This window comes from Tachyglossus aculeatus, chromosome 9 (assembly GCF_015852505.1).
Source record: "Tachyglossus aculeatus isolate mTacAcu1 chromosome 9, mTacAcu1.pri, whole genome shotgun sequence".
NCBI lineage: Eukaryota > Metazoa > Chordata > Mammalia > Monotremata > Tachyglossidae > Tachyglossus > Tachyglossus aculeatus.
In genome coordinates this window covers 1,449,705-1,467,899 of record NC_052074.1, presented here as the reverse complement: position 1 = coordinate 1,467,899, position 18,195 = coordinate 1,449,705, and the positions used below count along the sequence as shown (strand labels likewise).

The 18,195-nt window shown below is 50.3% G+C and overlaps 1 protein-coding gene across 2 annotated transcripts in view; it reads left to right on the top strand.

Moving 5' to 3' along the window:
* SRBD1 (S1 RNA binding domain 1) overlaps positions 1-18,195 on the top strand; it is a 185,278-nt gene that overhangs the window by 38,287 nt on the left and 128,796 nt on the right. For both annotated transcript variants that reach the window (XM_038751793.1, XM_038751792.1), the window contains exons 8-11: positions 3,177-3,315; positions 10,056-10,152; positions 11,039-11,171; positions 14,382-14,485. In XM_038751793.1, the coding sequence (XP_038607721.1) occupies positions 3,177-3,315; positions 10,056-10,152; positions 11,039-11,171; positions 14,382-14,485 (473 nt within the window). The remainder of the gene's footprint in view (positions 1-3,176; positions 3,316-10,055; positions 10,153-11,038; positions 11,172-14,381; positions 14,486-18,195) is intronic.

The window sequence follows — 18,195 nt, the reverse complement described above, 5'->3', positions numbered from 1 at the left end:
CATCTGTAAAATGGGGATTAAGACTGTGAGCCCCACATGGGACAACTTGATCACCTTGTATCCCCCCAGCGCTTAGAACAGTGCTGTGCACATAGTAAGCTTAATAAATGCCATCAGTATCATTATTATTATTATTATTATCCTCCCAGCGCTTAGAACAGTGCTTTGCACAAAGTAAGCGCTTAATGAATGCCATCATCATCATCATCATTGAGCGCTTATTGTGTGCAGAGCACTGTACTAAGCGCTTGGGAAGTACAAGTTGGCAACATAGAGAGATGGTCCGTACCCAACAGTGGGCTCACAGTCTAAAAGGAGGAGACAGAGAACACGTCTCTGTTCCTCATCTGTAAAATGGGGATGCAACACCTTCTCTCCCTCCTACTTAGACTGGGCGCTCCAGGAGGAGCTTGGTTATCTGCCTCTTAAGAGGAGCAGTGGGGATCAGCGGAAAAAGCCCGGGCTTTGGAGTCAGAGGTCATGGGTTCAAATCCCAGCTCCGCCAGTTGTCAGCTGTGTGACTTTGGGCAAGTCACTTCACTTCTCTGGGCCTCAGTTCCCTCATCTGGAAAACGGGGATGAAGACTTTGAGCCCGACGTGGGATAACCTGATCATCTTGTAACCTCCCCAGCGCTTAGAACAGTGCTTTGCACATAGTAGGCGCTTAATAAATGCCATCATTATTATCATTATCTTGTAACAATCATATTTAATGCAGGCCTTCCCAGACTGAGCCTCCTCCTTCCTCTCCCCCTCCTCCCCCGGCCTTACCTCCTTCCCTTCCCCACAGCACCTGTATATATGTATATATGTTTGTACGGATTTATTACTGTATTTATTTTACTTGTACATATTTATTCTATCTATTTGATTTTGTTAATATGTTTTGTTTTGTTCTCTGTCTCCCCCTTTTAGACTGTGAGCCCACTGTTGGGTAGGGACCGTCTCTATATGTTGCCGACTTGTACTTCCCAAGCGCTTAGTACAGTGTTCTGCACACAGTAAGCGCTCAGTAAATACGATTGAATGAATGGAGAGCTTAATTGTGTGCAGTGTACTGCGCTAAGGCACTTGGGAGAGTACACTATAACACAATTGGTAGACATGTTCCCTGCCTACAAGAAGCTTACAGTCGCGGGGAGGGAGACAGGCATTAATCTAAAAAACTAATTATGGATATGGACATAAGTGCCGAAGGGCTGAGGGCGGGATGAATAAAGGGAGCAAATCCAAGTGCAAGTACTTAGTACGGTGCTTAGCACATAGTAAGCACTTAACACATCCCACAGGTATCATTCATTCATTCAATCGTATTTATTGGTCATTTATCATTATTAGGTGAGTTCACTGTGGACAGGGAATGTGTCTGTTGTTAAACTGTACTCTCCCGAGCGCTTTGCACACCGTTAGTTAATTAATTAATAATGGCATTTATTAAGCGCTTACTATGTGCAAAGCACTGTTCTAAGCGCTGGGGAGGTTACAAGGTGATCAGGTTGTCCCGGCGGGGGGCTCACAGACTTCATCCCCATTTTCCAGATGAGGGAACTGAGAAGTGAAGTGACTTGCCCAAAGTCACCCAGCTGACAAGTGGCAGAGCCGGGATTTGAACCCGTGACCTCTGACTCCAAAGCCCGGGCTCTTTCCACTGAGCCACGCTGCTTCCCCAGCGTGCTCAGTAAATACGATTGAATGAAAAAACGAATGAACTGTTATCCGTTAGCGTGAGCATTCCCATTCCCACGGAGCATTCGTTCATTCATTCCATCGTATTGAGCGCTTACTGTGTGCAGAGCACTGTACTAAGTGCTTGGGAAGTACAAGTTGGCAACATATACGGAGAAGCAGCGTGGCTCAGTGGAAAGAGCTTGGGCTTGGGAGTCCGAGGTCGTGGGTTCTAATGCCGGCTCTGCCACTTGTCAGCTGGGTGACTTTGGGTAAGTCACTTAATTTTTCTGAGCCTCAGTTCCCTCATCTGTGAAATGGGGATTAAGACTGTGAGCCCCATGTTGGACAACCTGATCACCTTGTATCACCCCCCTAGCACTTAGGAAAGTGCTTTGCACATAGTAAGTGCTTAACAAATGCCATGCGTATTATTCATTCATTCATTCAATCGTATTTATTGAGCACTTACTGTGTGCAGAGCACTGTACCAAGCGCTTGGGAAGTACAAGTCGGCAACACAGAGAGACGGATCCTACCCAACAACTGGCTCACAGTCTAGAAGGGGGAGACAGACAACAAAACAAAACATGTAGAAAGGTGTCAAAATCGTGAGAACATTCATTCATTCAGTCGTATTTATTGAGCGCTTACTGTGTGCAGGGCACTGTACTAAGCACTTGGGAAGCACAAGTCGGCAACCTATAGAGACGGATCCTACCCAACAGCGGGCTCACAGTCTAGAAGGGGGAGACAGACAACAAAACAAAACATGTAGACAGGTGTCAAAATCGTCAGAACATTCATTCATTCAATCGTATTTATTGAGCGCTTACTGTGTGCAGGGCACTGTACTAAGCGCTTGGGAAGTCAAGTCGGCAACCTATAGAGACGTATGCTACCCAACAACGGGCTCACAGTCTGGAAGGGGCTCACATCCTTTATTCATTCATTCATTCATTCAGTCGTATTTATTGAGTGCTCACTGTGTGCAGAGCACTGGACTAAGCGCTTGTTTAGGGAAGGGAGATAGTAATAATAATAGTGGCATTTATTAAGTGCTTACTATGTGCAAAGCACTGTTCCAAGTGCTGGGAGATGACACTTCCCTATCTCTTCTTCATCACCTAGTAGTAGGAGTCCCTCGGTGAGACTGTAAGCTCACTGTGGGCGGGGAATGCGTCTCTTTAGTATTGTAGTATACCCTCCCAAGCGCTTAGTAATAATAATAATAATAATGGCATTTATTAAGCGCTTACTATGTGCAAAGCACTGTTCTAAGCTTAATACGGTGCTCTGCCCATGGTAAGTGCTCCATAAATACGATTGAACGGATGGATGAGTCTGAAGTGAGAGTTCGAGGCTGGGTTGAGACTTCTCGGAGTCGGGATGGTGGGGGCTGGGTGAGGGGAGGGCAGGTGCTGGCGTTACTCTCCCCGTCAGCTCGGAGAGAGGGGGGACGGTCTGGTGCCGGACTGTCTGTCTGTCTGTCTGTCCTGTGTCTCTCCAGGCCACCCCCTACAAGTCCGGAAGCAAGGGCACCAAGGCCCAGAGAGCCAAGCAGCTGGGGCTGGAAGGGCCCGCCAAGACCCTCCTTGAAGCCCCCGACACCCTGAACCTTCACTCCTTCATTCGACCCGACGTCAAAGGTGAGTTCCGACCTAGAGCCCCGGCCCGGCCCCTGCCGGGGTCCAGGCGGTGGGCGGGGGGTCCCGGCTTCTCAGCATGGTTCAGGGGAAAGAGCCCGGGCTCCGCCGTCGACCCCCGGCCCACGTCCTCCCCCTGGCCCGGAATGCCCCCAATCCCTCCGCACATCCGCCAAGCTCACTCTCTTCCTCCCTTCAAAGCCCTACTGAGAGCTCACCTCCTCCAGGAGGCCTTCCCACATTGAGCTTCCTCTCCCCATCCCCCCCGCCTTACCTCCTTCCCCTCCCCACACCACCTGTATATATGTTTGTACGGATTTATTACTCTATTTTATTGGTACATATTTATTCTATTGATTTTATTTTGTTAATATGTTTTGTTCTGATGTCTGTCTTCTAGACTGTGAGCCCGCTGTTGGGTAGGGACCGTCTCTATATGTTGCCAACTTGGACTTCCCAAGCGCTTAGTACCGTGCTCTGCACACAGTAAGCGCTCAATAAATACAATTGAATGAATGAATGAATGAATGTCTCCCCCTTCTAGACTGTGAGCCCACTGTTGGGTAGGGACCGTCTCTATATGTTGCCAACTTGGACTTCCCAAACGCTTAGTACAGTGCTGTGCACACAGTAAGCGCTCAATAAATACAATTGAATGAATGAATGTCTCCCCCTTCTAGACTGTGAGCCCACTGTTGGGTAGGGACCATCTCTATATGTTGCCAACTTGGACTTCCCAAGCGCGTAGTACCATGCTCTGCACACAGTAAGCGCTCAATAAATACAATTGAATGAATGAATGAATGAATGTCTCCCCCTTCTAGACTGTGAGCCCGCTGTTGGGTAGGGACCGTCTCTATATGTTGCCAACTTGGACTTCCCAAGCGCTTAGTACAGTGCTCTGCACACAGTAAGCGCTCAATAAATACGATTGAATGAATGAATGTCTCCCCCTTCTAGACTGTGAGCCCACTGTTGGGTAGGGACCATCTCTATATGTTGCCAACTTGGACTTCCCAAGCGCGTAGTACCATGCTCTGCACACAGTAAGCGCTCAATAAATACAATTGAATGAATGAATGAATGAATGTCTCCCCCTTCTAGACTGTGAGCCTGCTGTTGGGTAGGGACCGTCTCTATATGTTGCCAACTTGAACTTCCCAAACGCTTAGTACAGTGCTGTGCACACAGTAAGCGCTCAATAAATACGATTGAATGAATGAATGTCTCCCCCTTCTAGACTGTGAGCCCGCTGTTGGGTAGGGACCGTCTCTATATGTTGCCAACTTGGACTTCCCAAGCGCTTAGTCCAGTGCTCTGCTCACAGTAAGCACTCAATAAATACGATTGAATGAATGAATGAGTGAATATCTCCCCCTTCTAGACTGTGAGCCCGCTGTTGGGTAGGGACCGTCTCTATATGTTGCCACCTTGGACTTCTCAAGCGCTTAGTACCGTGTTCTGCACACAGTAAGCACTCAATAAATACGATTGAATGAATGAATGTCTCCCCCTTCTAGACTGTGAGCCCGCTGTTGGGTAGGGACCGTCTCTATATGTTGCCAACTTGTACTTGCCAAGCACGTAGTACCGTGCTGTGCACACAGTAAGCGCTCAATAAATACGATTGAATGAATGAATGAGTGAATATCTCCCCCTTCTAGACTGTGAGCCCGCTGTTGGGTAGGGACCGTCTCTATATGTTGCCAACTTGGACTTCCCAAGCACTTAGTACAGTGCTCTGCACACAGTAAGCACTCAATAAATACGATTGAATGAATGAATGGATGGGAGTCAGAGGTCATGGGTTCTAATCCCGGCTCCGCCACTTGTCAGCTGTGGGACTTCGGACAAGTCACTTCACTGGACCTCAGTTTCCTCATCTGTAAAGCGTGGCTTAGTAATAATAATAATAACAATAACGATGGCATTTATTAAGCGCTTACTATGTGCAAATCACTGTTCGAAGCGCTGGTGGAAAGAGCCCGGGCTTGGGAGTCAGAGGTCACGGGTTCTAATCCTGGCTCCGCCACTCATCAGCTGTGTGACTTTGGGCAAGTCACTTCATTTCTCTGTGACTCAGTTGCCTCATCTGGAAAATGGGGATTATGACTATGAGCCCCAAGTGGGACACCCTGATTACCTAGTATCTACCTCAGTGCTTAGAACAGTGCTTGGCACGTAGCGCTTAACTAGTGCCACCATTATTATTATTATTAAAATGGGGATGAAGACTGGGAGCCCCATGTGGGACAACCTGATTACTATTCTAAGCGCTGGGGAGGTTACAGGGTGATCAGGTTGTCCCACGGGGGGCTCACCGTCTTCATCCCCATTTTACAGTGAGGCAACTGAGGCACAGAAAAGTGAGGTGACTTGCCCAAAGTCACACAGCTGGCAATTGGAGGAGCTGGGATTACTTTAGAACAGTGCTTGGCACATAGTAAGCGCTTAACAAATGCCACTATTATTTATGGTTTACTTATTATTATCCCCGCCCCGGGGGAGCGGGGGCTCTCCATCCGATGGGTTGCTGAAGCAGGGCCCCATCCGGGAGAGAGGAAGGGAGGAGAGGGAGGAGGGACGGACACCTCCCTCGTCCCCAATCAATCAATCAATCAATCGTATTTATTGAGCGCTTACTGTGTGCAGAGCACTGTACTAAGCGCTTGGGAAGTACAAGTTGGCAACATATAGAGACAGTCCCTAGCCAACAGTGGGCTCACAGTCTAAAATGTCCCCCTCTCCATCCCCCCGTCTTACCTCCTTCCCTTCCCCACAGCACCTGTATAGGTGTATATATGTTTGTACATATTTATTACTCTATTTATTTATTTATTTATTTTACTTGTACATACCTATTCTATTTTCTTTTATTTTGTTAGTATGTTTGGTTTTGTTCTCCATCTCCCCCTTTTAGACTGTGAGCCCGCTGCTGGGTAGGGACCGTCTCTAGATGTTGCCAACTTGGACTTCCCAAGCGTTTAGTCCAGTGCTCAGCACACAGTAAGCACTCAATAAATACGATTGATTGATTGATTGATTGAAACCTGGGTGCGGGCGGCTGGGTGGAGAGGGAGGCCTTGAGCACCCCAAGTTCCATGTTCCGGGGCGCCTGTAGGGGGCAGCCTCAGCCCACGAGCCGCCGCCACCGCTGCGGCTGGTGGTCGTTCGGCCCCTCTCCGGTCACCCGGCACCTTTGCTTTAAAAGTAATAATAATAATAATAATAATAATAATGATTCAAAAATCTCCAGTGGCTCCCAATCAATCTGCGCATCAGGCAGAAACTCCTCACCCTGGGCTTCAAGGCCGTCCATCCCCTGGCCCCCTCCTACCTCACCTCCCTTCTGTCCTTCTCCAGCCCAGCCCGCACGCTCCGCTCCTCCGCCGCTAATCTCCTCCCCGTACCTCGTTCTCGCCTGTCCCGCCATCGAGCCCCGGCCCACATCCTCCCCCGGGCCTGAAATGCCCCCAATCCCTCTGCCCATCCACCAAGCTTGCTCTCTTCCTCCCTTCAAGGCCCTGCTGAGAGCTCACCTCCTCCAGGAGGCCTTCCCAGACTGAGCCCCCTCCTTCCTCTCCCCCTCCTCCCCCCTCCATCCCTCCCACCTTACCTCCTTCCCTTCCCCACAGCACCTGTATATGTGCATATATGTTTGTGTATATTTATTACTCTATTTATTTATTTATTTATTTTACTTGTACGTATCTATTCTATTTATTTTATTTTGTTAGTATGTTTGGTTTTGTTCTCTGTCTCCCCCTTTTAGACTGTGAGCCCACTGTTGGGTAGGGACCGTCTCTATATGTTGCCAACTTGTACTTCCCAAGCGCTTAGTACAGTGCTCTGCACACAGTAAGTGCTCAATAAATACGATTGATGATGATGATGATGATGATGGCATTTATAAAGTACTTACTATGTGCAAAGAACTGTTCTAAGCGCTGGGGAGGTTACAAGGTGATCAGGTTGTCCCACATGGGGCTCACAGTCTTCATCCCCATTTTCCAGATGAGGTAACTGAGGCACAGAGAAGTGAAGTGACTTGCCTAAAGTCAGCTTGACAAGTGGCAGAGCTGGGATTTGAACCCATGACTTCTGACTCCAAAGGCCGGGCTCTTTCCACTAAGCCACGCGGCTTTCATTTTAACTCTTGGCTTTTTTTAAAGACAACGAAAAGCCATTGAATGGAAAGAGCACAGACTTTGGAGTCAGAGGTCATGGGTTCAAATCCCAGCTCTGCCAACTGTCAGCTGTGTGACTTTGGGCACGTCACTTCACTTCTCTGTGCCTCAGTTCCCTCATCTGTCAAATGGGGATGGAGACTGTGAGCCCCACATGGGACAACCTGATCACCTTGTAACCTCCCCAGTGTTTAGAACAGTGCTTTGCACATAGTAAGCACTTAATAAATATCATCATTATTATTATTATTGAAACGGCGCTTACACCGGAGCAGGCCGATCTAGCTGGAGGAGCCCTGAAGCTCCTTCATAATAATAATTTCTAGACTGTAAGCCCGGTGGACAGGGAAAAAACGGGATAGAAAGGACATCGACTCCTCTGAAATGCTTCCCTTTAGAGAAACAGCGTGGCTCAGTGGAAAGAGCCCAGGCTTTGGAGTCAGAGGTCATGGGTTCAAGTCCCGGCTCCGCCAGTTGTCAGCTGTGTGACTTTGGGCAAGTCACTTCACTTCTCTGGGCCTCAGTGACCTCATCTGGAAAATGGGGATGAAGACTGTGAGCCCCCCGTGGGACAACCTGATAACCTTGTAACCTCTCCCAGCGCTCAGAACAGTGCTTTGCACATAGTAAGCACTTAATAAATGCCATTTAAAAAAAATGTGGTATTGGAGAAAGCTTTTGCGAATACCACGGACTGCCCGAAAGACAAATGGATTTTAGAGCAAATTAAACCAAAATGGGCCTTGGAAGGCCAAATGACTTGACTTAGATTAGCATGTTTTGGACATATAATCAAGAGTACTAATTCTCTGGAGAAGACACTAATGCTGGGAAAAGTCCAGGGAAAACGTGGACAAAGCAGACCGGCAGCCAGATGGAGAGAGACCGTTACAACGATAACGGAAGAACCGTTAGGTTGCGGATTTTGGCAGAGGACAGGACGTTCTGGAGAGAGTATATCCATGGAGTCGCTATGAATCGGAAATGACTCGACGGCACTTAATAGTGATAATAATGAAAAGCCCGGTGTGGGCAGGGATCATCTCTCTTTATTGCTGAATTGGACTTTCCAAGCGCTCAGTACAGTACTCTGCACATAGTAAGTGCTCAATAAATACGTTTGAATGAATGAATAATAATAATAATTATGATATATGTTAAGCGCTTACTATGTGCCAGGCACTGTACTAGGCGCTGGGGTCGATACAAGCAAATCGGATTGGACACAGTCCCTTTCATTCATTCATTCAATTGTATTTATTGAGCACTTACTGTGTGCAGAGCACTGTACTAAGCACTTGGGAAGTACAAGTTGGCATCATATAGAGACAGTCCCTACCCAACAGTGGGCTCACAGTCTAGAAGGGGGAGACAGAGAACAAAACCAAACATGTTAACAAAATAAAATAAATAAGTAAACAGAGTAATAAATACGTACAAACATATATACAGGTGCTGTGGGGAAGGGAAGGAGGTAAGGCAGGGGGGATGGATGGGGGAGAGGAAGGAGGGGGCTCAGTCTGGGAAGGCTTAGTCTCAATCCCCATTTTACAGATGAGGGAACTGAGGCCCAGAGAAGTGAAGTGACTTAGTGGTAGAGTAAGGATTAGAACTCATGACCTTCTGACACTCAAGCCCGTGCTCCATCCGTTCTGCCGTGCTGCTTTCCACCTTCCCAAGTGGGTTTTCCGGGCAGGCCGTCCCCCGCGCCTCTCCGACAGTTTGGGACGTCGGATGGATTTCCCCGTTTCCGCTTGTAGCCGGGGCTCCCGGCGGGCGACTGCTGCTCGGGACTAGTCTGAGCCCAGTGGGGAGAGATTATTGTGGTTTTTTTTGTTTGGTTTTTAATGGTATTTATAAAGTGCTTACTATGTGCCAGGCACTGTTCTAAACATTGGGATGGCTACAGGTTTTTAATGGTATTTGTAAAGTGCTTACTATGTGCCAGGCACTGTTCTAAACGTTGGGGTGGCTACAGGTTTTTAATGGTATTTGTAAAGTGCTTACTATGTGCCAGGCACTGTTCTAAACGTTGGCGTGGCTACAAGAAAAGCAGCGTGGCTCAGTGGAAAGAGCCCGGGCTTTGGAGTCAGAGGTCATGGGTTCAAATCCTGACTCCGCCAATTGTCAGCTGGGTGACTTTGGGCAAGTCACTTCACTTCTCTGGGTCTCAGTTACCTCATCTGTAAAATGGAGATGAAGACTGTGAGCCCCGCGTGGGACAACCTGATCACCTGGTAAGCTCTCCAGCGCTTAGAGCAGTGCTTTGCACATAGTAAGCGCTTAATAAATGCTATCATTATTATTATTATTATTATAAGTTACTCAGGTTGGGATTGGAAAAGCTTTCAAAGCAAGCGAGGCACCTCGGAGAGAGGGCCTCCTTTCCTGCTCCCAAAGAACCTTGCGCCCGTCTCCGCGGGGGCCTTGGGTAGCCCCTCAGGGCTGGAGTTGCCACTCCCGTGAGTTTTCCCAGGTTGCGTGGACAAGGGGAGAGTGCGATGTGGGCCTCGGGTGTGGAGCTTTAAGGACCGCTCTGTTTTCATCCCCACCTAGGGCTCAGCACCCTCAAGGAGATCGAGGCGGGCGTGCAGCACATCTTAGCAGACATGTTCGCGAAGGATAAAGACACGCTGGACTTCATCAGGAGACTGTAGGTGGCCCCTGGGACCCTAAAGTGGGTGGCGGGCTCCCACTTGGGAGAACTGGCCCCTTTCTCCAGAGCTGGATCCTCCCTACTCCCTGGGAACCCGCTCCTCCTGGTTGACACAAGTTCTGCAAAACTGAGTCCCCCCCCCTCTGAGCACGGGCCCGTTTGGGGTTCTCAGTTTCCTGCGCTCTTGCACCGGCCCTCGCTGTAGGAGACGGGATCCTTAGCCTCGTTGGGCCGAGCTCCCAAAGCAATCTCGACGGAGGACGGTCGTGTCAAGTGCTTCGAACGGGGCCTGGCTCCCCGAAGGCGCTCAGTAAAGAACGCCCCCGAGTCAGGGCCGCGCCGGACGCCGGGGATGTTCCGCCGGCGGCCGGGGCGGTGATGTAGGCGGGTGCGGGCTGGGCACTCGACCAGGCCTCTCCCTTCCCAGAATCCTGGGTGGTCCGGTATCCCACCTTATCGTCATCATCAATCGTATTTATTGAGCGCTTACTGTGTACAGAGCACTGTACTAAGCGCTTGGGAAGTACAATTTGGCAACATATAGAGACAGTCCCTACCCAAGAGTGGGCTCACGGTCTAAAAGGGGGAGACAGAGAACAAAACCAAACATACTAATAAAGTAAATAGAATAGATATGTACAAGTAAAATAAATAGATAAATAAATAGAGTAATAAATATGTCTTGGAGAGGGTCTCCGGACCCAGCCCCGCTGGGCGGTCCGGTATCCCACCTTATCGTCTCGGAGAGGGTCTCCGGCCCCCCGGGGTGCCAGCCCTCCCCCTTCTCCTCCCTGGGGCCGCCCAGATAGGTTGGGAAAGAGGCTTCCGGGTGGCCCATCCGAACGGACGCCTTACGACGGAATTTCCATGTCCCGGCACGCAGGTGCCTGCAGCGGTACATCTGTATCCAGTCCGCCCTGGCCAAGATGTCCAAGAACGTGAACGAGAACGACATCAACAAGTTCCACCTGTACCAGAACTTCTCGTGCAACATTAAAAACATTCAGCACCACCAGGTAAATAGAATAATGATGAGGATGTGCCAGACACTTTAGTGAGCACTGAGGTAGATCGATCAGGCAATCATATTTGAGCGCTTACTATGTGCAGAGCCCCAGACTCGAGGAGGATTCAATGTGGGCGTCTGCCTGGCCCATAAGGGATTCCGTCCCCCCCAGCATCCCCAGATTCCCACTCCTGGAAGAGAGTGGAAGTGAGATGTTCCCCCGGTGACAGTCTCCCACGTATTGGCAAGCCTCCTGCAGGGACGATTTCGAGAAAATGACCCGCTCTGATGCCATTTCTCCTAACTGGAGCTGGACAATCCTAGGCCGGTTGAGGGGTGGTTAATTCAGTACCGCGCACACATTGGGCGCTCAGTATATACTGTTAATTGGTTTTAGACTGTGAGCTCACTGTTGGGTAGGGACTGTCTCTATGTGTTGCCAATTTGTACTTCCCAAGTGTTTAGTACGGTGCTCTGCACACAGTAAGCGCTCAATAAATACGATTGATGATGATGATGATGGTTGATCGATGGGCTGTGGTCGTGCTCAACCTCTTCATCGTATTTGAGGGTGACTCACAATCCTTTATTACAAAATGGGAATGAGCACGGATGCTTTTGGCAAAATCCGCTTCTTTCCGAACTCACATCCGGCACGGGCCCTGGCCTTCAAGGTGGCTGAGGCCCGAACGTCCCGTTTGCGATCCTGATCGTTAGCTCGGTTTTTCCCGGCCACGTCAGGCCCAGGGTGTCCCCGGCAGGGAAGCGTGGAGGACCGTAAATTGGTGCCCTGTCCCGGAGTCCCTGCCGACCGCTGCGCCGAGCGCATACGTGACCTGTCCGTGGTCGCTCGTGATTGAATTGAAGGGCTTGATTGATCCGGGGCGTGCCGTCGTGACAGCGCTTAGGGCCGAAAACCCTGCCGATTCCTGAGTGTCAACTTCTAGCTGCTGTTTCGGGCGGGGGGAGCTTCTGTAGCCGTGGGTTTTGCGGAATGGGTTCAGATTCCACGTTTTCGGTGACTGTCTTAAATGTGGGTCAGTTTGTTTACATTTGCGCGTGCATCCTGACTTTGTTTTTTCACTGGGGCATTTTGCCACGGTAAGTGTGCCTGTCTCCAAAAATTATTCTGACCTGAGAAGCGGAGGTTGAGGCCATTACAAAATAAGTTGCCTGTCCCGCCATCGACCCCCGGCCCACGTCGTCCCCCGGGCCTGGAATGCCCCCAATCCCTCTGCCCATCCGCCAAGCTAGCTCTCTTCCTCCCTTCAAGGCCCTACTGAGAGCTCACCTCCTCCAGGAGGCCTTCCCACACTCAGCCCCTTCCTTCCTCTCCCCCTCGTCCCCCTCTCCATCCCCCCCATCTTACCTCCTTCCCTTCCCCACAGCACCTGTATATATGTATATATGTTTGTGCATATTTGTTACTCTATTTATTTTACTTGTACATATCTATCCTATTTATTTTATTTTGTTAGTATGTTTGGTTTTGTTCTCTGTCTCCCCCTTTTAGACTGTGAGCCCACTGTTGGGTAGGGACTGTCTCTATATGTTGCCAACTTGTACTTCCCAAGCGCTTAGTCCAGTGCTCTGCACACAGTAAGCGCTCAATAAATACGATTGATGATGATGATGATGAAGTTGTCTCGGGGCAGCAGGTGTGATGTGTTGAGAAAATAGGATTCGGTCATTTAGTTTTGCGTTCCTCTCTCCCGCTGGACCTTAAGCCCCTTGAGGACAGGGATCGTGGCTTCTGACAGTAGAGAAGCAGCGTGAAGATTGTGGGTTTGCTAACAGTTGTCAAGCCGAGCTGGCCTGCTGGAAAGAGTAAGGCCTGGAAGTCGGAGCCCTGGGTTCTAATCCTGGCTCTGCCACTTATCTGCCGGGCGACCTCAGGCAAGTCCCTTAACTTCTCCGCGCCTCATTTCCCTCATCTGCAAAATGGGCATTCCTTTCTCCTTCCTACTTAGACCTATGTGGGACCTGATGATCCTCTATCTACCCCAGTGCTAGGCACATGGTGAGTGCCTAATGCCGATCACACTTACGATTATTTTGATGATCGTGAACTCCCTTGTACCCTCTCCAAGCCCAAACCTCAGTGTGCCCTGCACTACCACTGGCTGCTAGGTTGTTTTCATGCAGACCACGTTCAAAGCGAGAAAGCAGAACCACCTTGGAAAGATGAGAAAAGAAGAGAAGCAGCGTGGCTTAGTGGAAAGAGCCTGGGCTTGGGTGGCAAGGGATGTGGATTCTAATCCCGGCTCCGCCACTCGTCCTCTGGGTGACCTTGGGCCGGCCACTTAGCTTCTCTGTGCCGCATTTCCCTCATCTGTAAAATGGGGGTGAAGGCTGTGAGTCCCACATGGGACAACCTGATTACCTTGTATCTACCCCAGCGCTCAGAACAGTGCTTGGCACATAGTAAGCGCTTAAATACCATCATTATTATTTTAGACTGTGAGCCCACTCTATATGTTGCCAACTTGTACTTCCCAAGCACTTAGTACAGTGCTCTGCACACAGTAAGCGCTCAATAAATATGATTGATGATGATGATTATTATTACTATTATCTGTTTTCGGGCGGTCCATATTTCAGTGGACCGTGGATTCACCCGGTCCCTCTTCCCTGATGGTCCGGTGCCGGGCCGGCCCAGCCTCGTGTCAGAAGCCGGCCTCACACAATGCCGATTTCAGCAGAGCCGCCGTCCCGGAGCGCGATGCCCGCCGAGCCGGGAGCGCCGTCGGGATGCCCCCCGAGCCGGGGGCTCCGTCGGGATGCGTGCCAGGCCGGGGGCCTCGGTTGGGATGCCCGCCCGGCCGGGGGTTCCGTCGGGATGCCCACCGAGCCGGGGGCCTCGATCGGGATGCCTGCCGAGCCGGTGGCGCTGTCGGGATGGATCATGATCATCATCAATCGTATTTATTGAGCGCTTACTATGTGCAGAGCACTGTACTAAGCGCTTGGGAAGTACAAATTGGCAACATATAGAGACAGTCCCTACCCAACAGTGGGCTCACAGTCTAGAAGGGGGAGACAGAGAACAAAACCAAACATACTAACAAAATAAAATAAATAGAATGATGGCTCAGCGGCCAAGGGGAAGCGGAGGCCGGGCGGCGGGCAGAACGCAGCCCCGTGTCTTGCCCGCCCGCTTCCTCTTTGGGGCGTTTTGCGCATCACGTCATCTGTTTCTGCCATTTGTGCTCACGCTCAGATCCTGGCTATTAACCGAGGGGAGAATCTGAAGATCCTGACAGTGAAAGTCAACATTCCCGACGGGGTGAAGAACGAATTCTGCCGGTGGTGTGCCAACGAAAGGTCGGTGTCTCTGTCGGCTCAGAAGCCCCCTCCGCCCCGCCGACGGTCCCGCTTCGTCACACGCCCCCCCATCCCACCCCGCGGGTGTCGGGCCGCATTAGGACGGCAGCGAGGCGGACGTTTAGCGCGCTCGACATCGCGGTCGATCCTCTGAGGGCCCCGGCCCCGTCCTCTCGCTCTCCACGGGCAGCAGACGGGTTCCGTTGCGAGGAGGGTAATGGCTTCGGACGTGTCCGAGTGGCTGAGGACGCTGTCTTTCGGGGAAAGCTTCCGAGATAGTCACGGCTCACTAGAAATGCTAATGGATTTGAACTTTCCGCGAGCTAACGCTTTATCTTGGAGACAAGGGCGCTGACCTTTGGGAGAGTAACGCCGAGCGACAGGGTTTTGACTCCTGTTGACATTTCCCTGATATTTGGGAGGTAAAAATCATTGCCTTTCTCAACAGAATAGTAATAATTTGGGGCTATCCTTAAGTGCTTACTGTGTGCTAGGCACTGGGGTAGATAGGAGATAATCAGGCTCCACATGGGGCTCCCAGTCTCAGCAGGCGAGAGAACAGGTATTGAAATCCTATTTTGCAGACGAGGGAACTGAGGCACAGAGAACTGATCGGCCCAAGTTTGCACAGCAGACAGGTGGCTGAGCCGGGATTAGAACCCAGATCCTCTGACTCATTCATTCATTCATTGTCGTATTTATTGAGCACTTACTGCGTGCAGAGCACTAGACTGAGTGTTTGGGAAGTACAGATCGGCAACATATACAGTCCCTACCCAACATCGGGCTCACAGTCTAGAAGGGGGAGACAGACAACAAAACCAAACAAGTAGACAGGTGTCAATACCATCAGAATAAATAGAATTATAGCTACATCAGAATAAATAGAATTATAGCTACATACACATATATACTCCCGGGCCCATGCTCCTTTCACTAGGCCGGGCTGCTTCTCCGGTTTGGGATCTGGTTCAGCTTACCACCTTTCCACTCCCCAGAGAAGCAGCGTGGCTCGGTGGAAAGAGCCCGGGGCTTTGGAGTCCGAGGTCGTGGGTTCAAATCCCGGCTCCGCCACGTGTCAGCTGGGTGACTTGGGGCGAGTCACTTCACTTCTCTGGGCCTCAGTTCCCTCATCTGGAAAACGGGGGTGAAGACTGTGAGCCCCACGTGGGCCAACCTGATCACCTTGGAACCTCCCCAGCGCTTAGAACAGTGCTTTGCACATAGTAAGCGCTTAATAAATGCCATTATTAGTATTATTATTCGTTTAGCTGAACTTCTGTGTTTGAGTTCTAAGTTTCTGAGCGATGTCTAGTGGCACCGGGAATTTTTCCCTGGTATCCGCCCCGCCGCACACCCCGCCCCTCTTCCGTTTGCCGTCGCCAAGCGCCACATGGAGAGGAACTGCAGCTCTGTGACTTAGAACCTCGATCCGAGACGTTTTCAAGAAGTCAGGCACTAATGGAGCGGATTTCCCCCTCCCCTGCCCCCTGAGGCCTCCTGGCCTCTTCTATGCTTTCATGCTTCGGAGACGTGACTGAAGACTCTTCCTCGAAGGCCTGACATTTAACAGTAAAACGCTCCGTAACTCCGAAGTAGTGTTCGGTCAGGAGAAACGAGCCAGATCCGAAGTGAAACCAGCAGGGCTCTGAATGGGCGCAGAGGAGAAAGCTGCAGGAGTCGGAGCTGAAAAAGTGGGGGAGTGTTCTTTTCTCCCCCGTGGGAGGAAACCTGGGCGGCAAGCAGCAAAAGTCTCTCGTGAATTGTGTTTTTCCGTATGTCAGGCAGGTCAAGTTAATCAGGTTGGACGTGGTCCCTGTCCCACCTAGGGATCATAGTCTTCATCCCCATTTTGCAGATGAGGTGACTGAGGCATAGAGGAGTGAAGCGACTTGCTCAGAGTCACACAGCAGACACGTGGTAGAGCTTGTCTGTCTCCCCCTTCTAGACGGTGAGCCCGTTGTCGGGCTGGGCCCGTCTCTATATGTTGCCGGCTTGTACTTCCCAAGCGCTTAGTACAGTGCTGTGCACACAGTAAGTGCTCGTTAAGTACGATTGAATGAATGAACCTAGGTCCTTCTAACTCCCAGGCCTGTGTTGCGTCCACTAGGCTACACAGCTTCTCTACCGTTGCCACTCATGGCCCACATCAGTGTGTCCTTAGCTACGGTAACGGTAAGAGCGAGTGTTTGCGGAAGACTGGGTTTTATTCAATCAGTCAATCAATCAATCGTATTTATTGAGCGCTTACTGCGTGCAGAGCACTGTACTAAGCGCTTGGGAAGTACAAGTTGGCAGCATATAGAGACGGTCCCTACCCAACAGTGGGCTCACAGTCTAGAAGGGGGAGACAGTCACTCACTGTCATATTTATTGAGTGCTTACTGGGTGCAGAGCACTGTACTGAGCACTTGGGAGAGGACAATACAACAATAAACAGACATGTTGACATTCTCTGCCCACAGCAAGCTTACAGTCTAGAAGGGGAGCGTGCTAGTCCTGGGTTGGAGGGGAGGGTGGGTAATCAGGGAAAGTTTCCCGGGGGAGATGAACCCGTGTTTCAATCAATCAATCAATCAATCAATCGTATTTATTGAGCGCTTACTGTGTGCAGAGCACTGTACTAAGCGCTTGGAAAGTACAAGTTGGCAACTTATAGAGACAGTCCCTACCCAACAGTGGGCTCACAGTCTAAAAGGAGTTTAAAGGAGAGGAGGGAGGTGACATAGCCGGTTAAGGCCGATATAAGCGACAGCAAGAGAGAGGCATCTCGGCGTGTGATTCCCAAGGGATTCAGTGCAGATGAAACAGGCTTCTCAGGTGTGATTTTTTTATTTTTTTTCGCTTGGAAATCCTTTCTTCTTTCCTGGGGTGGGTGGTACAGGCTGTGGGCTTCATACTGTGGCGGAATCTCGAATGTCCAAGTCCTCCAGAGGGTAAAGCCTCAGAGGGAGTCCGGTTTGGCTAACAGCTCTGCTTGTCCTGGCGGGTTGGAAATCCCTCTACTCCGCGAGGCGTCAGCGAGAGCTCAGGGCTTCCCAGAACCACGATCGTGGACGTTTCCCCCTCATCTAAAAAGATTTCCCCTCCCCGACTTTCCCATAAGCAGTGTGGCCCGGGGGAAGGAGCACCCGCCTGGGAGTCGGAGGACCTGAGTTCTAATCCCGGCTCCATCACTTGGCCACTGTGTGACCTTGGGCAAGTCACGTCACTTCTCTGGGACTCAGTTTCTTCAACTATAGAATGGGGTTAAATACCTGTTCCCACTTAGACTGTGAGCCCCATGGAGAACGGATTGTGTCCAACCCGATTATTGTCTGTCTCCCCCTTCTAGACTGTGAGCCCACTGTTGGGTAGGGACCGTCTCTATATGTTGCAAACTTGGACTTCCCAAGCGCTTAGTACAGTGCTCTGCACACGGTAAGCGCTCAAAAAAGTACGATTAAATAAAATGAAATTACCTTTGCACGTAGTAAGAATTTAACAAATGTAATTATTATTATTATTATTCTCCTCTTGTCAAAATAAGGTACCCAGCCCTCGGCTAGCTCCTTCCTTTGTGCTCCTCCAGACCGTAAGCTCTTTTGTGGGCAGGGGACAAGTTGGTTAACTCTGTTGAACTGTACTCTCCCAAGCGCTTAGTACAGTGCCCTGGACAGAGTAAGCGCTCAATAAATATCGGTTGATTGATTGATTGGTTCTGTTTGTGC